Raw genomic sequence first — 23,792 nt, forward strand, 5'->3', positions numbered from 1 at the left:
TGTGTAGGAGATAACGGACTTGTAAAGTGCCAACGGCTTTCTGATTTTCCAAGGACTCGCGTTATGACACAATCTAAATTCAGGTGTTCTTGACCCGTTACTGTCCTGCTAGATTGTCCTTATATTATAAACCTTTTTAAAGTTTTTCACTTCCCAGCGTGAAATGGTTTCGTTATTTTTAAAGGGGTATAATAAAAAAACAGATGAATGATACGTCCCCTTGCCCGAGTGCAAGTCCTATCACCTTGTCCCGTCTAGATTTGGGATGGGTGCCTGTTTAATGGACGTGATCGGTGGGTCGATGGCATTGCTGCAGCCTTCCATCTGCAGCACCGAAGGACTCAAACCTGGACTGGATGTAAACGCATCCCATAAAGCGCCCCTCCACCCCGACTCACGAAGCCCTAGTGGGCATGGGAACAACTTAAAAATCTTAAATGGTGCTTACAAAGTTAACCCCCTGCACGAATCTGCCTGGGATCGCATTTTCATTTCCAGCGTCCTGGTAACAATTGCTATCGAATATCAATGTCGGATATGAAAAACGGAAAAAAAAAGGGGGCTGAAATGGCAAACCAGCCCGCCTTGCAAAAGCACATAGGAAAAGATACAAAAGGGAATGCGATCATCACCTCCATTCTGTGGACATCAGCTCGTGTCCCAGGTGGCCGAGGTCTGGCGCCTCTCAGGACACACCGGCCGAGAAGCTCGAAAGCAGGTGACATCATTTTGTGCGAAGTCATCCACTGCGTAATCGGGACGGTGACCCGCTGGATTTTATTCCTGGCGCAAAAAAAAAAAAAAAATTGCAGCACCCTCTGAAAAGGCGCCGTGGCTTCTTTAAGGGGGGGTGGCCTGCTCTTCTTTTTTTTCCCAGTTCTTGCTGACTTTTTTTTTTTGGACGACTACCTATAAAAAGCCGGCTCCTCCATCGCTGTGCCGCATTGCCCGTGCGCTGAGTGCCGCCTCGGACATGAGTTACATTCTGGATAGTCTTTACGGCGCCACCGCCTACCGCAAGGTCCTGGGCGAGCCGCACAAGAATGTCTCCAGGTCGGCCACCTCGCTGTCCTCCAGCGGTTTCCACTCCCAGTCCTGGTCCAGAGGCTCCAGCGTGTCTTCCCTCCGCAAGGGCGACAGCCTGGACTCCATGAATGGAGAGCCGCGCTTCAGGAACGAGAAGGAGATGCTGCAGGCGCTCAATGACCGCTTCGCCGGCTACATCGACAGGGTCCGGCAACTGGAGGTGGACAACAGGAAGCTGGAAGCAGAGGCGGCCGCCCTCCGGCAGAGCCAGGCCGGCAGGTCGGCCATCGGGGAACTCTACGAGCGAGAGATCGGCGACCTGCGCTCCATCGTGGTGCAGCTGAGCGGCGAGAAGACGCAAGTCCAGCTAGAGCAGGAGCACCTGGAGGAGGACATCGTGCACCTGAAGCAGAGGGTGGAGGATGAGACGCGGGTGCGCGAGGAGCTGGAGGCGGCCGTGAGGGCATTGAGCCGCTACCTCGACGAGTCGGCGCTAGCCAGGATGGAGCTGGACAAGAAGCTGCAGTCCCTGCAGGACGAGGCGACTTTCCTCAAGAAGAACCACCAGGAGGAGGTCGGGGAGCTGCTGTCCCAGATCCAGGGCTCGCAGGTCACCTTGGAAGTGAGGGACACCCTCAAGTCGGACATAACCAGCGCCCTGCGGGAGATCCGCTCGCAGTTCGAGGGGTACAACAGCAAAAGCGCCCTGCAGGCGGAGGAGTGGTTTAAAGGTGAGCATGGCGGGCGGGAGGGCGAAACTTAACGGGACTGGGTAACTAATTACACGAATCCAATCGAATAGAATACGGTGGCGCTGCTAATCGGCAGGTGAGGAGACCTGGGTTCGAACCAGGGTGCTCCCTGCGTGGAGTTGGCGTAGGTTTCCTCAGACTGCCCAGAAACATGCCGGTCAGGTGAACTGGCGACACTAAATTGTCCCCAAGTGCGTGGTTATGTGTGTGTGTGTACAGGTGTTGGCCCTGCGATGGTCTGGCGCCACGTCCTGGGTTTGTTCGTACCTTGCGCTCTATGCTAGTTGGGATAGGCTCCGCCCCCATGCCACCCTGGACTGGATTAGAAAATGACATGACGTGACAGAATATAACGGACGTCAGATAGTGTCCCATCAACTGATGTCTGGCGACTCTCAGGACATACCGGGGCGCTTTGAGGAGGTGACATCAACTTGGGCAAATTCTTCTTATTTCTTTATTTATTTATATAGGAATATTATTTTTTTTATACGATCAATGAATCCTCTTTTACGGAAGGTTCTGCGAATGGGGTTATATAAAGTCTCACTCGAGCATAAAGAATCCAGAACAAAAAGATGTGACAGGCACTTTAAGATTGATAGATATGAAAGGCGCTATATGATTGATAGATAATGTGAAAGGTACTATATAATAGATATGAAAATCACTATCAAATAGAAATAGACAGATATAGTGCATTTTATATCTTATGATAGATAGTGAAAGGCACTATATGATAGATAGATAGATAATTTATCCCCAAGGGTAAAATTGGCTTTTTTTTTCTGCTGTCCGGTTGCCATTCCATTAACGGGAGAGACTACAGGAAAAACAGGCGCAAAAATGTGTTAAGTCTAAGTGCTTAAATATGAATGGAGCAGTTGTTTTCTCTCATATTCAAAAAGAATTTTTTACATTGCAGGTCACCTCTTGATGGACTGCGGTAAAATAATGCGTCCATTTTATTTGGGGGGCTAAAAGGTTCTCTTATTTTGTTTTACTGTTATGTGAAGTGTCGCTTACCAGCAGGTGACTTGGAACTGCTGCTTCTTTATTATTATTAATATTATCATCATCATGCTGTACTTAAATGTGGGTATGGATGGAAGAGATTATTACTAGGGTGTCGAAATAGCTGTCCTTTTTCGGGGTGATACCACCACCACCACCATTTTCTGCACATACCGCCAGTCCTACGCTCGAATCGATTTAGATCTACGGGACCCCCAATCCGTGTCTACGTACATTCGGGTGCACACGCGCTCAGTCATGACGAATCGATTTCGAATTTTCAGTTAGCCTAATTCAAAGGAAATAAAAATTCATGTACAGTATATAGCGCCTTGAGGGGCACTCACATGCCCTTTACGTAGACAGCGGTGGTCATCCATCTGGATGACGCGACACAAAAGATTTACGCGCCAGTCTGCTCAGCGCACATTAGCCATTAGGTGGTAAAGCAGTGAGTGAGATAGTTAGGAGATGATTCGGGGGCCAGAATGACCAAGGCGTGGTGGGCACCCTACTCTCTTTTGCCGAAGAATCTTTTCTGACTTCATCTTCCTCAGTCACGGCGTCCTCGTCACTGCGCTGGGACATTGGGCTCCACACTCAGACCACATGTTAGCGCCCCCTGCTGGCCGCACTCGCACTTCTTCCACAAACAACCCAGAAAACGAACCGGCCGCATGACACACTCTTAAAAATAACGGCGGTCTAACGGCTCTTTACTGTGCTGTGTGCTTCTCGATAGACCTTTTGCTTGACAAATAACCGTTTAATAACAATAAGTATAATAAGTAACAACAAAAAGTGATATTTAGAATAAAATACAGAAATGCAAATACTACAAGAAAACTTGGACTGAGAAGACGGCTCGGACTGTCGCAAGTTTTAAGTGGTTTTTGAAATTAATGAATCGAGTCAGCTGATGTGGTTAATTTAGAGGGGTCGCTATAAAGGTTCTGTCATCCATAGAGCGTAGGTTACTTTTTGGAAGGGGTCTTTGCAAATGAAGTTGGTGCTTTGGGTTTTGAGAAGGTCCCTAATATGTGCGCAAAATGGACGTTTTACCGAGTAGTAGGCAGGATACTGACAGACGAAGAAACGCTGACCTGAGGCAGAGATATTCAATGCAGTGAGGGTCCTTTTAAAGTTGGGATTTCACAAATCTGTCATCATGGCTAATTTTTGGAATCCTACAAGACTGGGGAAGCCCTACTGCTCTGAAGAACCATTTGGCGACTTCGGTTTTTAAAGGTGCACCCACTGGGACACGGTGACGCCCATCTGTTATTCTTTAAATTATAAAATAAAAAACAAAAAGTAAAAAAAATGAAATTTTCCGGAACTACACCCGATTTCCAAATTAAAACATTAATTGGATGAAAGAGCATATTGCGGGTGTGGGCGTCGATGTATCCTGAAATGAACTCAAGTCCCACAGGTGCTTCTTGGATAGACCACAACCCCAGCCCCCTGACCCTGGACATGACATCAAGGTTCGCGACATAGAAATTTGGGACAGGCGCGTGGGGTACTTGATGTGTTTTCAAGATGGTAACGAAGGGGTTTAAACTTTGGACGTCAAGCCGTGAAGCTGTGTTGATAACGACACAGTGTGACCCTGAGCATGTCACTTCACCGGCAAACAAACGAAATGCAACCAACAACAACAACAACATTTATTTCTATAGCACATTTTCATACAAAAAGTAGCTCAAAGTGCTTTACATAATGAAGAGAAGAAAAATAAAAGACAAAATAAGAAATTAAAATAAGACAACATTAGTTAACATAGAAAGGAGTAAGGTCCAATGGCCAGGGTGGACAGAAAAAACAAAAAAAAACTCCAGAAGGCTGGAGAAAAAAATAAAATCTGTAGGGGTTCTAGGCCACGAGACCGCCCAGTCCCCTCTGGGCATTCTACCTAACATGAACCAACTGCATCTCAGGTGTTGTAAGTCGCTTTGGGTGAAGGTGTCCGCCACATATAATAATCCCAGACGGGGGGGGGGGGGGGGGGGGGGGGGGGGGGGGGGGGGGGGGGGGGGGGGGGGGGAAATGGAAGCTAAGGCAATCTATGATAGAAGGATCGTTCCTTTCACCTCTATACAGGGTGGTCCAGATCTAATTATACTGACACCCGTCTCCCCGCCATTTGGAATGCAGGGCAGGTGCTGCCATCTATCGGCAACAAAAAGAATTTTAAGTGAAATCTCTATGTGCAGGGCAGGTGCTGTGGATTCTCCATGTAATAAACTTAAGAAGTTACAGCATAATGAAAATTGCATAATTCGATCTGGACCACCCTATATACGGGGGGGGGGGGGGGGGTGGTCAGTTTTCGAATCAATGGAAAAACAGCTGATCGAAGCCCCTAAGGATCTCTAATAGATGGGGGTCTTAATCGATGTCTGGAGAGCGCATTCAGTATTAGACTTCGAGAACAGGAGTGTGCGGACAGTGGGTCGCGGGGGTGCACCTTGGTGTCTGTAGCGCGTCGGGGGTGTGGAATTTCAGAGCTACGGGATCCCCAATCCGTGTCCGTGCGCATGCGCTTAGCGGCGACGAAGCGATTTCGTGCGTGTTGGAGGAAATGTCGCACCTAGAATCGATCAAGTTACAATTAACAGTATAGAGGAGCTTTCCAGACACCCACTCGCTCGCTTCTTACGTAGACAGTGGTCGCCACTTCAACTGCCACCACCTTGATGACACGACAAGAAGAGCTATTTCAGTTCCTGTATCCGGAGCGCGTATTCTGTATTACTAGACTTTGAGGACGGTTTGGGTGTCCCCTTCGGAGCCTATGGAGCGGAGTAGCGGGGTCGGGTTTGTGGAATTTCCGGAAAGTGCGCTGCTTGACTTAAAATAAGCGGAGCCCTTCGGTGTCCGGAGCGTGCGCGCGCCCCTCTGAACTTTCATAAAAGGCGGCCGCCTGTGTCGCCTAATGACGTGACCGACAGCGACTGCAGTGCTTACTGAGGCGACAGTTGAACATCGACATACAGTACGCGGCTTTGTCTTCTTCTCAATACTCGCAGATAAAACGCCCATCATCTGAGGTGAAACTTTTTCTTGGAAACCTCCTCCATTGCAGCAAAATAATGCGCATGTACGGTATCGTCCTAGCGAGAGCACGTGCGGCAGCCAGCCGTTTAAAGGTTGAAATAATACAACGGAGACTTGAGAAAGAAGAGGAACCGCGCCGTCGAGTCAGCATTTGAGATGACATGTCCGTCATTTATTTATCTATCGATCTTATATGCCATTTCACTTCCATCAGGGGCCTTTACAGCTCACTTGAAAATCGATAGTGTTACACGAACAGTTAAAATGCCAATGTGTATACACACACCCTTCTAACACTGGACATCTCGCTGTGTAACATATAAAGCTTTTTCTGTGTATCATCGCCTTGCCCGGCTTTCTTTCCTTCCACTTTGTTTCAAACGCGTCAAAAGCAGGGAGCGGAGACGGAGGGATGCGCTCCAATGCGGCAGTTTTGCACTACAAAATCACGCCTCCCGACTACACTCCGGCTTCCCGTCAAATCCCCCAAAACGCAGCCCCTTATCAAGAGGATTGCTGGAGTCGCAGAGGGCGATGCGCTAAAGCGGCGACTGCACTGCGCTTCTGCCGGTCTCGTGTCGCTTTGCTGACGAGGCGAGCCAATGTCGCTCCGCGCACTTTATAGTACCAGGCTCGCGGAAGGCGCTACATGAGGTTAAAGATCACCCAATCGCACTCTTCTTTTTTTTTTCTTTTAAGCGTTTAAATTTCAATCGCCGTGAAAATGGCAAGTTGTCGCAATAGCGCGTACCCTTCATTTCGGAGGATGCGCGACAGTGACAAATCCATCCGCGGAGACCTGACGAGCGCACCTCGTCCTCTAACCGAGTACCCACGTAGTGAGTGGCATCCGTGTTTGCATGCCGCCCTTGTCCGCACTCAGCCGGGCGCACTGCGCTTCCGATTACTCCGCCAGGACATTTACTTGATGGTTTAAAGCAGCACAACCGGCCACGTTATCATCACATTAAAACTTTTTTTATTCTTCCTAAAAGTTTTCTTTGTAAATTTAACAAAGGAGCGGATTATACGTTTCACACAGGTAAGGACGCAGTTTTCCCCCAAAGTCATTCTCTGCATTGCAACATGGCACCGTGCCAGGCTCGACTCTCGTTTTCATTAAGAGCTGACAAAAAAAATGCTGCGTCATAACGAGGAGAGAGAACAATGGAGAGGAGATCGGATTCTTCAGAACGGCGGCTGATGTTCGATTTGAAATGACCTCGCCGTCATCTTCTTTTCAAATTAAACGGTTTTACATTGCAGGAGTTTCATTTCTGTCCTTCAGCACTACAGTTAGCGTTTGATACTACAGGGAGGTTGCGGGTGCCAGGGTCTGGAAAGGCGCTATATATCAAATAAATATTAAAGGGGCGTTAACAATACGCGTCTACTGCACTTGCCTTAACATTTAATAGTGTCTGACTGTTACGAAATTAAAACGAACAGCAGGAGTCGTTTATCTCAGAGTCTCGAATTATCCGTCATATTAGAATTTCTAATTATTTGGCTGACGCGTTTATCCATGGCGACTTGCAACATCGGAGATATAATGGGTTGCATTTCTGTTGTTTAACCAAATGGAGAACAGGCAGGTGAAGGGACCTGCTCAGGGGCACACAATGGTGTCAGGAGTGGGATTTGAGCACCAGAACCTAGCGGTCTGAAGTTCAGCTCCATAACGGGTGTACGCCGCACTGTCTGCCTAACTGAAATGCCTCAGAATATCTTGAAATATAATTAATTAATCTCAAACAGCTCCTGGCTGCCAATTATGGGGTACAAGAGTTGCATACAGCAATACAAATTAATGCAAGCGTCCCCCCCCCCCCCCCTTCTTGTTGAAATCTCTAAGATGTCTCCACTCACATTTTTTTTTTTTAAACATTCAGAGCAAGAACTAGCTGTGCTACCCATCTAAAACGGGTTCAAATCTTACTACTCAACGTAGGCCTGTCTATTGGAATGTATTTTGTAATGCATGTAAGTAATAACACGCATTGCATTTGTTATTCCAACAGATGGTGCATCACAACCATTTGTGACAATGAAATGCATTCCTACAAATGTTTGTACCGCGCCATCTGTTGGAACGAAAAACCATCGCATCACGCCACTGCCGTATCCAGGTAAGAGCGGCGTCATTAGCATCCTTAAGATCTTCCATCGGTGCGTGTAGGGCACAGAGAATGTGGTCCATTGTGTGGGTGGGCTTGTTGTGAGGCCCCATCTAAATAGGTTGTCCCCTGTTTCGCCCACCTTTGACCCAGTCGTTTCCTAGAGAGGGATGTTCCATTGGGTAGTTGCTCTTGAGGTGCAGGTAGAGCTTCATTGGGAGGGCTACGGTTAGTCTCTCGCCTATATGTTGTGGACTTCTTTGGATTGGGGGGGATGAAAATGCAATGCCTTAAATTACTACAAGATGTTAATACTGAACAAACCAAACACCTCTTCTAGATCTTGAGGAAATGCGTTTCGAAACTACATGTCCAGAGTTTTACGATTCCACCCCAATCCAGTCCGGCTGCAGATCTCCAGCGGCAGACCCCTCTGTGTAAGCTCCAGCCATAGGACTGTGTGAGGGGCTGCCGCTGGAGGTCTACAATAGCAAGTCTTGGCTCAGGGCCTTTCTTGAAAACGATAACCGTAACCGATGCTTGCAGGGGAAGGCAAACATGCATATTAAGCATCAAGTGTAGCTGCAGGCCACTAATAAATCCACTGGAGGTCCGCAGACAGACCCTTCTTATGCCACCTGAACTACTTGCGTTGGAAAGAGAAGCATAAACAGGCAGAGGCCCAAAAATAAGAGCGCAGAACACCGAAAACCACCGGGCACACAGGCGGAGCTGGCAGGACGGGCTTTGGGCCAACATGCCTTGTAACGATTGGCTGGATGTAGGACAGGGCGGGGTTAAGCAGACCGGAGGAGCTGGCGAGCTCACTCCAAAAGTAAATTCCACCAGCGCGGCTCGTCTGCCCGTCTTGCCAGGTGCAGGAGACTCGCCACCATGTTATTCGGAGGAAATTCAGCAGAATTGTGCCTTCTTGGCCACTTTGAAGGTGAAATTGCTGAGGACCCATTGTTGGGAGTTCTGCTATGTGTGGAACCCAAACTGGTCACCTACTGGATATAAACTGACATCCCATCAAGTAATGGGCAATGGAAAAGAATGGAAGGGTGGTCCATGGGTGTACCCGATATAAGCAGTTAGCGCACAATATTAGAGTGCTGGCTTGTTTTTAATAGTTTTTTTCCCCCTGCATGGGTTTTGAAAAATCAAACAGTTCTGTTAAGGTGTTCTGAATGCTCCCGATTTTAATTATGATGTTTAAGTTTGGAAATTCCAACCACGTTAAAAGATACTTAATTTTTGTGCTTCGTTTTACATCACATCACATAGCCGCTAAGGTTTTGTTCTGGTTGACAGGCCCCCCCTGACCACCGGGTATCGACGCAAAGGGATTAAATGTGATCTAAAAAAAGGTCCCTCTTTATCCAAGTTGTGGATACAAAACCCAATCTCGTAGTAGTGCTGGTTCTGAAGTCTTCGGTATGTTTTTGTGGTTCTGACACTTAATTCACCACAATTTGTAAATTTGATTTTGGCTTTGAAGATCACGGTCTTGACCTTTTACTGTTACTCATTCTTCAAATCAAGTAAGTCTGCGGACGTAACACACGAAAGCTCAAGCAACCCCAACTCGTGGCACAGTGAATTCTTCTTTTCGCTGCTCCTGTTAGGAGTTGCCACAGCGGATAATCTTCTTCCATATCTTTCTGTCCCACCCATCACCTGCATGTCCCTCTCACCACTTCCATTAACCTTCTCTTAGGCCTTCCTCTTCTCCTCTTCCCTGGCAGCACCATCCTCACAATCCTTCTCCCAATATACCCCTCATCTCTCCTCTGCACATGTCCAAACCAACTCAATCTCGCCTCTCCGACTTTGTCTCCCAACCATCCAACCTGAGCTGACCCTCTAATGTCCTCATTTCTAATCCTGTCCATCCTCGTCACCCCCCAGTGCAAATCTTAGCATCTTTAACTCTGCCACCTCCAGCTCTGTCTCCTGTGCCACCGTCTCCATCCCATATAACACAGCTGGTCTCACTACCGTCCTGTAGACCTTCCCTTTCACTCTTGCTGATACCCGTCTGTCACCAATTACTCCTGACACTCTTCTCCACCCACTCCACCCTGCCTGCACTCTCTTCTTCACCTCTTCCACAATCCCCATTACTTCAAGTATTTAAACTCCTCCACCTTCACCAACTCTACTCCCTTCATCCTCACCATTCTACTGACCTCCCTCTCATTCACACACATGTATGCTGTCTTGGTGGTCCTACTGACCTTCATTCCTCTCCTCTCATATCTCCACCTCTCCAGGGTCTCCTCAACCTGCTCCCTACTATCACTACAGATCACAATGTCATCAGCAAACATCACAGTCCACGGGGACTCCTGTCTAATCTCGTCTGTCATCCTGTCCATCACCACTGCCAATAAGAAAGGGCTCAGAGCTGATCCCTGATGTAATCCCACCTTCATCACTCCTACCGCAGACCTCACCACGGTCACACTTCTCTCGTACATATCCTGTGCCACTCTTACGTACTTCTCTGCCACTCCTGACTTCCTCATACAATACCACAGCTCCTCTCAGTCACCCTGTCATTTGCTTTCTCAGGTCCACAAAGACGCAATGCAACTCCTTCTGGCCTTCTCTAAACTTCTCCATCAACATCCTCAGAGCAAACATCACATCTGTGGTGCTCTTTCTTGGCATGACACCATCCTGCTGCTCACTAATCATCACCTTACTTCTTAACTGAGCTTCCACTACTCTTTCCCATAACTTCATGCTGTGGCTCATCAATTTTATCCCCCTGTAGTTACTGAAGTCCTGCACATCCCCCTTATTCTTAAATATCGGCCCACCAGTACACTTCTTCTCCACTCCTCAGGCATCCTCTCACTTCCAAGATCCCATTAAACAATCTGTTTAAAAACTCCACTGCCATCTCTCCTAAACACATCCATACTTCCACAGGTATGTCATCTGGACCAACGGCCTTTCCATTCTTCATCCTCTTCATCGCTGTCCTTACTTCCTCCTTGCTAACCCATTGCACTTCCTGATTCACTATCTCCACATCATCCAACCTCTTCTATCTCTTGTTCTTTTCATTCATCAACCTCTCTGTTGTACTGTTTCCATCTTCTCACCACACTCTCCTCACTTGTGAGTACATTTCCATCTTTATCACCCTAACTTGCTGCACATCTTTCCCAGCTCTGCCCCTCTCTGTAGCCCACCGGTCCTTTTCTCCCTCCTTAGTGTCCAACCTCTCATACAACTCATCATACGCCTTTTCTTTAGCCTTCGCCACCTCTCTCTTCTCCTTGTACTCTTGTCTACTTTCTGCAGCTCTCTGACTGTCCCACTTCTTCTTTGCCATCCTCTTCCTCTGTGTGCTCTCCTGTATTTCCTCATTCCACCACCAGGTTTCCTTTTCCTCCTTCCAGATGTCACACCAAGCACCCCTTCTTGCTGTCACCCTTACTACATCTGCTGTAGTTGCCCAGCTGTCTGGTGACTCTTCACTGCCACCCAGTGCCTGTCTCACCTCCTCCCTAAACTCAACCTTGCAGTCTTCCTTTTTCAACTTCCACCATTTGATCCTTGGCTCTGCCCTCACTCTCTTCCTCTTCTTGATCTCCAACGTCATCCTACAGACCACCATCCTATGCTGCTTAACTACACTTTCCCCTTCCACCAGTTTGCAGTCTTCAATCTCCTTCAGATCAACTCTTCTGCATAGGATGTCATCTACCTGTGTGTTTCTTCCTCCACTATTGTACGTCACCCTATGTTCTTCCCTCTTCTTAAAATACGTATTCACCACAGCCATGTCCATCCTTTTGGCAAAATCCACTATCCTCTGACCTTCTTCATTCCTCTCCTTGACACCATACCTACCCATCACCTCCTCGTCTCCACTGTTCCCTTCACCACCATGCCCATTGATATCCACTCCAATCACCACTTTCTGTTCATCATTTCATCCAACTCACCCCAGAAATCTTCTTTCTCACCCACTGCACACCCAATGTGCGGTGAATATGCACTAACAACGTTCATCATCACACCTCCAATTTCCAGCTTCATAATCCTCACTCTGTCTGACACTCTTTTCACCTCCAGGACACTCTTGACATGCTGTTCCTTCAGAATAACTCCTACTCCATTTCTCCTCCCATCCACACCATGATAGAACAATTTGAATCCACCTCTGATCCACCGGGGTTTACTCCCTTTCCATTTAGTCTCTTCACACACAATATATCAACCTTCCTCCTCTCCGTCATATCTGCTAACTCTCTCCCTTTACCAGTCATACTGCCAACATTCAAAGTTCCTACCCTCAGTTCCACTCTCTTCACCTTCTTCCTCTCCTCCTGCCTCTGGATACGTCTCCCCTCTTCTTCTTCAGTCTGCAGTAGCCCAATTTCCGCCAGCACCCTGTTGGCTAACAGTACTGGTGGTGGTGGTTGTTAACCCGGGGCTCGACCGATCTGGTATGGAAATTTGTATTGTTGTCCAAATATTGATTTGGCCAAATTTTACACCGGATGCCCTTCCTGACGTAACCCTCCCCATTTACCAGGGCTTGGGACCGGCGTGAAGACACACACTGGTTTGTACATCCCCTGTGGCTTGGCTGCACAGTTAATTCTGTTATTAGTGGTAGTAAAAGTAAAGTTATATGTCTGTGTACAGTGTTTTACTCCAATTCAGCACCAGCTACCACTGTATGATCGAGTGACTGCGTCTACACTCTTAACAATAATGGCTCTCAAATGCGTTCCTTGTAGAAACTTTACTTGACCGAGGACCACTTCATTCTGGGAATTGTTCTTTGCGCTTTAAGAAGATTCCTAAAATGAGGACATTAACAGAAATCCATAAGGTATAGTAGGCAGGATAGACTCTTGAAAGGTGCCTTGGTGGATCTTCAGATTGATGCCATATTGGAACATTTCTGGTTAAGTACCATCCACATGAAGGACCCAGAAAGAAGCTTTATTTATTTTGATCTGTAACAGCCTCCACTGCCACTAACGGATGATAAGGGATTTGTAAAATACCAGTAGCTTTGAACGGAGTCTTGTTGTATACAATGGCATGGGCCAAGTCCAGGATTTCTTGATCGCTCAAGTATCCTGCAGACTACACCTTAAAGATGCTGATTTTGTCCACATATTAAGGACCTTTCCAAAGCCCCATTCATCTTAGGAGGAAGCGCAAAGTGCTCCATGTGGGCGAAAGGAACATCCATTACAAACACAAGATGGGCGACACTGACCTACAGGAAGCAACCTCTGAAAAAGGATTTACGTTGGCACAACATTTCCATCATCTAAGCCAGTGCCTTTCTCAAACTTTTTTCCACTAAGTTAATTTCTGCGTGACCCACTGGGACCCCCTTTGGTCATTCAAACCCGATCATCCAGTTGTAGGGAGGGTGGGGTCCTGCTTGGCTATGACAGCATGTTGGTCAGAGCAACAACTGGCGTAATCAACCCACCATGCACATCATCCACGACACATTACCATTAAAAACAACAATACTTGGGACCCAACGGCAGCAGCCCACGACCCAACTGATTGTTTAAGACCCTCTGCCCTATAGCACACCACTAAAGAACTGCATTGGCACCTTTGTTTTTAGGGGTGTAGGTGTTACGATTTGGTTTTATGTGGATTACTTAGCAGTTATTTTGTGTCGTGTTTCTCAACGCCTTCCGCCATTTTGAATTCCTGTCGTTAGGTCTGCTTTCCCACCTTTCCAGGGGCAGGGCCTCAGAAGACGTGACCCTATGCGTAGTCGACACGATGGGATAACAGGATTAGCTCAACTTCATTCGCTTATCCGATCAGCGGAGAACAAATCTCTCGAAAAGCCTAGTGCAAACTTTACTGGCGGGTAACTTACGGGTTTTGACCCGCTGCCTGGCCCCTCAACCTTGATTGTCGTCTCTCGGATTTTGAATCTAGTTTCCTGTTTCTCAAACCTGTTATTGTTTTCCTTTTCGCATCTTCAGGTTTACCTCAAAAATGTATTTGCCCATTCACTCTCAGAACAGCAGGCAGATGGGAAACCGCCGAGATTGGATGTCCCTCTGACAAGCTGGCTTTATACTTTGAGAAAGTACATGTATTGATTATAGACAGAATTTTAATCCATTGGAAATGTCATAAAATATACTGGGTTCACATACGAAATTCATACGACTCACCCGAAAGGTATCTCTAACACGTTGCCAGTATCGATGTTTCTCGAAATTAAGTCTAAAAGGTGAAAGGTCTAATTGTGGTTGTCACTAAACGGTTCGGAGAGCTTAACCGATCAGGTACACCTCATGCCCATAGTTACACCCAGTGTACAAAAACGGGACGAGGTGCCCCCTTGCCACCCCATTGACTTCAAATGCAACAGAAAACGCCCAACGCGCAAATCGTCCTTGAGAATTAAAACTTTTAAGAAAGCTTTTTTCTTCCCGGTTAGGCAGACCTTACTCAAGAGGTTGCATTTATTTATTTATTTTTAACAGTGCGTCTGGACAAACTTTCCCAAGCCGCCCGCTCCAACAACGACGCCATTCGCAACGCGCAGGATGAGATCTCCGAATATCGCCGACAGCTGCAGGCCCGCACCACCGAACTGGAGACCCTCAAAGGTACCCGGGACTCCCTGGAGAGGCAGCGCTCAGAGATCGAGGACCGGCACAACGGCGATGTTTCATCACTGCAGGTAAAAAAAAGGTCATCACTCCACTTTACCTGAGCTCTACTTAAAATGCCATTAGGGAATCTACTTGAGGGAGGACAAGCTCTTAAGGGGTGGGGGGTCCTGCCTGGTTTAACATGGGTGAAAATGCCCACAGAGCAGCAAATAATCGTGTCCTGAAATGATAGCTGAAAAGCACCTGATTATTTCTCTTTTAGTGATGCAATGGTTTAGGGGTCACACATTTACACAATGAGACAGGACCAAAGAATACCAGGCACTGAGAGCTACACCCACTGCCCACCAAGTACTTCCCTAAATTTCCTGGGTTTCCTTACTTAGGCCCCAATGACACTTTAACATGGAGCGCTACCTGGAATGGCTGCCAGTCACTCAATAAAACACAAAACAAAATGTTTGGGGAGTCTGACGTGTAGACTTGTATGACGACTCAGACTGAAGAAGAAAGAAACCCAAAAAATGAAAATTGAAGCCCCCTGTCGCAAGTGACCCCGTGTCGGTTCTCCCTGACAGTGGTGGGACACGCACCCCAAAAGTGCGAAGTTGCTGCCCTCTTGTGGGTTTCAATGATAATTGTGAGCAAATGTAAACATTTCTGACAGGAAAAAGAGGGATGGGGTAGGGCCACACATCAGAGCCTTACCATTAAGAAAGTTTGAAGTTAAATCATCATCTTCTTTTTTACCTTATTGTCTATTTCACATATTTACAGTAAGTAAATATATTCATCCTCTGAAATGCTGCTGTTTATTTACTCATCACTGTACATGACGAGTATCATTATATTTGTTACCAGAATTCAAGGTAAGGGTCTGACATCCATTAAAGTGTAACTGCAGTTTGGAATACCTGCAACGTCCCACCTATAAATGCCACTCTTGTCGCACCCATTCAATGGCATCATTTATACCTTACTAGCTGTGCTACCTGTCTAAGATGGGTTGAAATAAAAATAATTAACGTAGACCTCAGCATTAACGTTTAAAGTTCAGCATCTACTGGAATGTACTTTGTATTGCATTCAGTAATAACATGCATCGCATTCGTCATTCCAACAGATGGTGTATTACAAACATTTGTAGTAATAAATGCACTACAACAAATGTGTGTGATACGCCATCAGGTGGAAAGAGAAATGCAAAGCATATGTCTCTCTTATACGCCATTTAGTAGATTCTGCTATCTCTGTTATCCTGAAGCTACCACCCAGGAGTTGCTAATGGATAGTCGTCATTATTTCAGTCAGATAAGCCTCCCACAATCCTAGCCTTAACCATAGTGTAACTGGGCGGAGCTCTGCAACTAGACTAAATTGGGGCCCACCGGAGTCAGCTCCACCCACCTGGACTCCCCACCGGAGTCAGCTCCACCCACTTGGAAGCTCCAGACTTGGTATGGGATTCATAAAAGCAGAGTTAATGTGTGTGATGTGCCACCTGTTGGAATTACAAATATAATGCAGTTTATTACTACAAATGTTAATGATGTGTCCTGCGGTGGGTTGGCACCCTGCCTAGGATTGGTTCCTGCCTTGTGCCCTGTGTTGGCTGGGATTGGCTCCTGCAGACCCCATGTTCGGATTCAGCGGGTTGGAAAATGGATGGATGGATGGTTTATGATGCGCCATCTATTGGTAGGACAGAGACACAACAACTGGAAGAACACACAGATACACAGACCCTTAAATGCTTTCTATTAATGCAGACTATCCAATGATGGTGGACTCAAAAGAATTTATGAAGAAGAAAATCGTTGCCCTGAAGTTCAGCAGTGTGATGCTTAATGTTAGTTAAAGTCTCGGATATCTTAATTTCTAACTTTTGCTCTAACACTGAGATGTAACTGATGATGATGACGACTATGGGCATATCAAGAGTGACCTCTGTGGATGGCGGTGTTCGTTAGACCCCCTTCCTCACCTTCATTTCTTTTCCTTACTTTAAACAAAAAAGCAATTTTTTTCATAGTTAAAAAATTTTGCCCGCTGTTTTCACGGAGAACGGACATAAAGACTGTAACTGAATGGGACCTAACACAGACCAGTGCTGGACAATGACAGAGTTATTGGAAAGTGCCTTTATAATTTATACTGTGCATTGAGTTTTCCAGAAATATGAATAATATTTTAGTAAAAAGGAATGTATTTTGGACTTTCTGAGCATACAAATGGACAGACGTGTGGATTATGTGACACGAGTCATGCGAGACGTTTTCTGTTGTGTGGACGTTTTTGACATCATTTGCCGTTTGTCCAGCACTGGTCACCATTGGCTCCCCTTCAATTAGACAAAACCGGAAATGAAGCAGGGTGCAAGCAGCAACAGCATGTGCCGAATTCTGATAAATACTAAGGAAAATAAAAAAAAAGAAGAACAGACATACCTATAAAGTGAGGAGTTGGTGAACTGCTGCGTCAGCATGGATCTGCAAAAGGAATAAAAGAAAACCAAAACACAAAGGTTATTCCCACACGAATAAAGCCGTGAAGCCTCCATTTAGCTAATGACTGGATAAAAAAAAAAAATCTTTACCTTTTTAGGCCTAGAAGTTGGGGCTCTTGGATACTTTTGGTGCAACCAACCCTGACCTCCAGCTCTGGGCTGCTTCACAAAGCAAACACCGGCCAGTCAGTGGGGTCGCGAACATCTTGTCCACAAGTGAGAACCGGGAGACGTCCATTCCTGCGAGCAACGAATTCAGCAGAGACGCACCTCTGCAATGGTGCTAATCGCAGCGTCTCCAGCAGAGCACACGGGGACGACACTGAGCAATTCAGAGTTGTGCTGTCATGTTGGCAGCCAATCACCAACAATGTCGCCCACTGGTTCTTTTTGTTTTTCTGACCAACGGGCTCTCTTACCCAGTCCTCAATCCCCTGTGAATCTCACTCGGCGGTGTGGCGTGTTTGTCACTTACCTCAGTAATACATCGAGTTGCCAATGATTATGCTTTCAAAAAAGATGGAATTTCAAGCTGTGTGCATAATAATCTACGGTGATTAGGAAGTGCTGCTACATCTCTACATCCATCCAGCCATTATCCAACCCACTATCTCCTAACTACAGGGTCACGGGGGTCTGCTGGAGCCAATCCCAGCCAACACAGGGCACAAGGCAGGAAACAAACCCCGGGCCACCGCAGGGCACACACACACACACCAAGCACACACCAGGGACAATTTAGGATCGCCAATGCACCAAACCTGCATGTCTTTGGACTGTTTGAGGAAACTCACGCAGACACGGGGAGAACATGCAAACTCCACGCAGGGAGGACCCGGGAAGCGAACCCGGGTCTCCTCACGCCACCATGATCTCTACATGTACTATGGAATAATAAATCAGCAACGGCGAACGCGTTCACTCAGGACGTGTAGATGTGAAGCAGACAAACAGCATCATACATGGATATGCGCCACCTTGTACTGCGCAAGCTTTTCATCACCTACGCGCTGGAGACATCATGTGTGAAACACTGCTGCAATCAGCTCCTTTCGCACTTCCGCATGTTTTCCACCAGGAGGCGTCGTCGATGGGTAAACTCACTTCCACTTGCCCTAAACAATGGCAGAATAGCATTAGAAGAGCTTCTGGAGTGTGCGTCTGTGTTCAGATTCTAAACGGAAAACATCTTTGACCAAGTTTCAACAGGTTGACCACTGATGAAACATTAAAAGATAATAGACTGAAACAATGAAAGAGATAAAAATCCAAATTATTTCTTTTTTGTTTACGCCATTGTGGGTCTTCTGTGCGTAGCCAGCACTTGAAATCTGAGTCCATAAAGTTTACGTGCTGCAAGAACTTTAGCGTACGGCTAATTTTCAGTTAAATTATTGAAGACAAACCCGTGAACGGGAAGATCCGGGATTCTTAAATCTGAGAATCTCAAGGGCTGACTTGTATTCACTTTCACAGCTGCACAGATAAGATACTGACGCAGTACTAGGCTACTGTAATGTACACATTTGGATTCCTTGTCCAATTCCTGACATCATTAAACAATCAAAAAAAAAAAAATCAAAATGTATTTATTTGATAAAAAGTATTCACTTTCAACTCTGTCTGTTTCTTAACAGGCTCAAATAGTGCACAAAACGTCACTGCTGTCACTTAAGGCCCTTTGGGTGCAGCTCAATCAAAGGCTTCTTTTAGAGTCACCTGGAAATGGACACACCCATCTACAGGTCACATGACCAAGCCCATGTAGTAACCCCGCCCCCACCGTGTCCATCAGACAAGGGGAGCTTCCACTATTTCACTTACACCAACAACCAGCATTGTCTTGGCCTATCTGTGACTGGGCCGTCTATTTTTACTGTAACGATACAAGTTTTTCGTTCTATGGCCAGACCCTAAACCGCCATTGTACTGTACCTCCTGTTAGTGAAGCTGGTCAAGTCCACTACAATTCACCCTCTTGTCGACTGTGCCTCATTTCAGGAGACCATCCAGCAACTCGACAACGAGCTGAAGAGCACCAAGTGGGAGATGGCGGCCCAGCTGCGGGACTACCAGGACCTGCTCAACGTCAAGATGGCACTGGATATTGAAATTGCAGCTTACAGGTTGGTGAGGGTGGTCCTGATGAAACTCTTTGTGGCACTGCGTGACCGTTAAGCGGGCTGGATGTGCATGGTGCGCACTTTAAAAAAAAAGTCACAGTGTCCACGTACCACAAGATGGCTTCACTGTTTTATTTGCTACTTTAACATCTACAGGACCCTTAATAATTGGGCACAGAGAAGACAGCAAGTAATAAACTGTGATGGCACCCACAGCAACTGCATGGGAGTTTGCCCAACCAGTCTACATGTGTTTTGTGGACTTAGAAAAGGCTTTCGACCGTGTCCCTCGTGGAATCCTGTGGGGGGTGCTCCGGGAGTATGGGGTACCGGCCCCCCTGATAAGGGCTGTTCGGTCCCTGTACGATTGTTGCCAGAGCTTGGTCCGCATCGCCGGCAGTAAGTCGAACCCGTTTCCAGTGAGAGTTGGACTCCGCCAGGGCTGCCCTTTGTCACCGGTTATGAACAGAATTTCTAGGTGCAGCCAGGGTGTTGAGGGGGTCCGGTTTGGTGGGCTCAGGATTGGGTCACTGCTTTTTGCAGATGATGTTGTCCTGTTTGCTTCATCAGGCCGTGATCTTCAGCTCTCTCTGGATCGGTTTGCAGCTGAGTGTGAAGCGGCGGGGATGGGAATCAGCACCTCCAAATCTGAGACCATGGTCCTCAGCCGGAAAAGGGTGGAGTGCCCTCTCAGGGTTGGGAGCGAGATCCTGCCCCAAGTGGAGGAGTTCAAGTATCTCGGGGTCTTGTTCACGAGTGAGGGAAGAATGGAGCGTGAGATCGATAGGCGGATCAGTGCGGCATCCACAGTGATGAGGGCTCTGCATTGGTCTGTCATGATGAAAAAGGAGCTGAGCTGTAAGGCAAAGCTCTCAATTTACCAGTCGATCTATGTTCCTACCCTCACCTATGGTCATGAGCTATGGGTAGTGACCGAAAGAACGAGATCGCGAATACAAGCGGCCGAAATGAGTTTCCTCCGCAGGGTGTCTGGGCTCTCCCTTAAAGATAGGGCGAGAAGCTCAGAGTAGAGCCGCTGCTCCTCCGCATCGAGAGGAGTCAGATGAGGTGGCTCGGGCATCTGATCAGGATGCCTCCTGGACACCTCCCTGGTGAGGTGTTCCGGGCACGTCCAACCGGGAGGAGGCCCCGGGGAAGACGCTGGAGGGACTATGTCTCTCGGCTGGCCTGGGAACGCCTCGGGATTCTCCCAGAAGAGCTAGAAGAAGTGGCCGGGGAGAGGGAAGTCTGGGCATCTCTGCTCAAGCTGCTGCCCCCGCGACCCGACCTCGGGTAAGCGGAAGAGGATGGATGGATGGCAACCACAGCGTCTAAACGGCAAAAAAAAAAATTGCCACCATGGACTCCACATTTTTATATTATATGTATTATATATACACACACGGCGAATCAAAATTATGGTACCCTAATGGTACTGCTATGTATGTACTTGTATACAATTTATGTGCCACATATGGGGCATGTGCTGAACATGATAGCGAACAGGTGGAGACATTCGTGTAAATCATCTTGCACATATGAAGTATGTTTAGTGAATAAAATGTTTCTGCCATTCAAATGTTCACATAATTTTGACTCGCCCTGTGTTTGTGTGTGTGTGTGTGTATATATATATATATATATATATATATATATATATATACATATATATACACAAACACACACACACACACAAATATGGATACCAGGGACACTGCTAAGTACAACCTAACCCCAAAGCAAAATTGAAATAGGGATGAACAAAGGGAGTAAGCAGCAGGCCACTGTGCCATAGTGTCTTCCTGATAAGGCCCGCTTGCCTATTCTCATTGTCTGCCGCTGAGAGATCCCAAGTACCCACAACTCACCTGTCTCCACTTAGGCTGTCGAACCTAATGAAACAAAGGGGTGCCAGGGTGCCATAAACTCTCTGCTATGAGAATCTCACGTGGGCAGGCCTTATGTTTCTGACCGGATTACTCTTTTAGGCTACTAGATTGAACTCTGTGTAGCTTAACTTAAATGGACTTCAGTCCAAAATCTCCTGAAGGAATCGTGGTGCCTACTGAGTGCCACCAAAAGAATGGAACAACACATTTGGAGCCAAAGTCCTGACCTGACTCGTCTAAGACTGTAAGTGGCATCACCCCCATTTTAGGCACTTTCCATAGTTGTGGCCCCTTGAAATGTGACGAGCTACCCGCTGCTAGGCCCGCTTCTTAACTTTTTTCTCTATCATTCCAGAAAACTGCTTGAAGGAGAGGAGACGCGCTTCAGCTCAGGTCTTGGGCCATATCCTTACATCGATGGCCACACAAAACTTCCGGGAGGTCCTCAACATATCAGGATTAAAACCAAAGACAAGATCAAAGCTGCAGAGAAATCTGAGACTGTCATCCTGGAGGAGCAGACAGAGGAGACGCAGGTGACAGAAGAAGTGACCGAAGACGGGGATGAGGCAGAAGACGAGGCACCAACATCGGAGGGCGAGAAAGAAGAGGAAGCACAGTCACCGAGCAGGGAGAAATCAGAGCTGGCCTCTCCAGCCGAGGAAGAGGAATCCAAATCACCAGGTGCCAAATCCCCAGCCGCAGAAGAAGAGGCAAAATCTCCGGCTGAGGAAGAAGAAGAAGAAGAGGCAAAATCCCCAGCAGAAGAAGAGAAAGCAAAGTCACCTAAAGCCAAATCCCCAACAGAAGAACAAAAGCCCAAATCTCCAGTTGAGGAAGAGGAGTCTAAGTCTCCTGGAGGAAAATCCCCTGTGGAGGAAAAGCCCAAATCAACCTTACCAGCTAAAGACAAACTGAAGCTACCACAGCCGAAATCACCCACAAAAGAAAAGGCAACGTCACCACAGCCCAAGTCACCTGCAAGAGAAAGTCTGAAATTGCCCGAACCAAAGTCTCCAAAACAGGAAAAAGCAACATCACCACAGCCCAAATCTCCCGTGGCACCACAGGTGAAGTCCCCAGGAGAAAAACCCACAAAGCCGAAGGTGTCAGAAGACGTGAAACCAAAGTCTCCAGAGCCAGCAGACACGGCAAAAACGCCGGCAAAAGACAAAGCTAAACAGGAGTCCAAATCTCCAGCAGCCAAGCCATCTTCACCTGGTACAGAGGACAAACCCAAAGAGAAAGTGGAGAAGGTGGAGAAACCTAAGACTACAGAGGACGATGACACAAAGAAAGGCAGCAAAACAACTGAAAAACCTCCAAAGGCGGAGGACGAAGCCAAGCCAGAAACTAAGCAGCAAGAGAAAGACAAATCTGCACCCAAGAAAGATGAGAAAGAGAAGACTCCCACAAAAAAGGAGGAAGGAGAGCCCAAAGTGTCAGAAAAGAAGGAAACCGAGAAATCAGACAGTGAAGTCAAAAAGGGAACCAAGGAGCCCGTGAAGCCCACGCCGGAGGATAAAGCCAAAGAAACTGAGAAAGCCAAGTCCAAAGAGGACAAGGAGGAGAAGAAGCCTGAAGCCAAGAAAGAAGAGAAAGTGGAAAAGAAAGAGGAGCCTGTGAAGGAAGACCAGAAAGGGCCCAAAGAGGAAAAGAGAGAGGAACCCAAGAAGGCAGAGAAGAAAGATGAGGCCAAGAAGGAAGAAAAGGCGGCAGAGGAGCCCAAAAAGGTAGAAGAGAAAGAAAAGGAGCCCAAGAAGGTAGACAAGAAAAAAGAGGAGCCCAAGGAGGTAGAAAAGAAGAAAGACGAGCCCAAAGAGGTAGAAAAGAAGAAAGAGGAGCCCAAGGAGGTAGAAAAGAAGGAAGAGGAGCCCAAAAAGGTAGAAAAGAAGAAAGAGGAACCCAAGGAGGTAGAAAAGAAGGAAGAGGAGCCCAAAAAGGTAGAAAAGAAGAAAGAGGAGCCCAAACAGGAAGATAAAAAAGAGGAGCCCAAAAAAGTAGAGAAGAAGGAGGAGCCCAAGAAACAGGAACCAAAACAAGTAGAAGCAAAGAAAGAGGAGCCCAAAAAAGCAGAAAAGAAAGAAGAGAAGAAAGCCCAACCCAAGGAAGAGGAGAAGAAGGCAGAGCCCAAGAAAGAGAAATCGCAAGCTGTGGTGGAGGACCAGAAGGAAGAGAAGAAGGATGCGGTAAAGCCACCCAAAAAAGAAGCCAGTGACGTGGACACCCAGAAGGTGGAGAAATCTTCAAGTACAGATCAGAAGCCCACGGAGGAGAAAAGCAAAAAGTAGACGGAAGGAAGACTGTGGAAGAGAGACACAGAGAACGGGCAGACGGGTGGGGAATAAAACACCAAAGACAAATTCAAAATGATGGTAGGGTGGGGTGGGGAAAATGAGAAGAAAAGAGGACAAAACAAGACACGCCTGTCCAAAGGGTGGGAAAAGCAAGCAATATTGTTTCTCTAGCAAATAATCCACGATGGCCAAACCATGTACCGATAGCTTTCATATCCGACTGTAGTGAATGCAGAATGCTTTTATTACACCCGAATGTGTCTACTGCCCCAACATTAAGTGCATTTATTAGCCGGTTCACACGGCCGGCTGGTGCCCTGGGCTAATTCTATGAGGGGAGGGAGAGAGGGGTGCATTACTGGATTAA

At 47.1% G+C, this 23,792-nt stretch overlaps 2 protein-coding genes across 6 annotated transcripts in view; one reads left to right on the forward strand and one right to left on the reverse strand.

Moving 5' to 3' along the window:
- zgc:193801 (uncharacterized protein LOC564476 homolog) overlaps positions 1-651 on the reverse strand; it is a 34,040-nt gene extending 33,389 nt beyond the window's left edge. Inside the window, exon 1 of the mRNA XM_051921064.1 lies at positions 633-651. The gene's annotated coding sequence lies outside the window, so the exon portion shown is untranslated. The remainder of the gene's footprint in view (positions 1-632) is intronic.
- A 281-nt stretch (positions 652-932) lies between these two features.
- Positions 933-23,534, forward strand: LOC114668781 (neurofilament heavy polypeptide-like). Of its 5 annotated transcripts, none has more exons than XM_051921061.1 (6): positions 933-1,757; positions 14,479-14,678; positions 19,118-19,242; positions 21,484-22,921; positions 22,952-22,981; positions 23,189-23,534. In XM_051921061.1, exons 1-6 carry the CDS (start codon positions 974-976, stop codon positions 23,417-23,419), a joined length of 2,808 nt encoding a protein of 935 aa, XP_051777021.1. In that variant the 5' UTR covers positions 933-973; the 3' UTR covers positions 23,420-23,534. The 5 variants fall into 5 exon arrangements, with proteins under 5 accessions (XP_051777021.1, XP_051777020.1, XP_051777023.1 ...); XM_051921060.1 differs by having other exon boundaries at positions 21,484-22,891; positions 22,922-22,981; XM_051921063.1 differs by having other exon boundaries at positions 21,484-22,891.
- Positions 23,535-23,792: the final 258 nt, after the last annotated feature.

The sequence above is a fragment of the Erpetoichthys calabaricus genome, chromosome 18 (assembly GCF_900747795.2).
Source record: "Erpetoichthys calabaricus chromosome 18, fErpCal1.3, whole genome shotgun sequence".
Taxonomy (NCBI): Eukaryota; Metazoa; Chordata; class Cladistia; order Polypteriformes; family Polypteridae; genus Erpetoichthys; species Erpetoichthys calabaricus.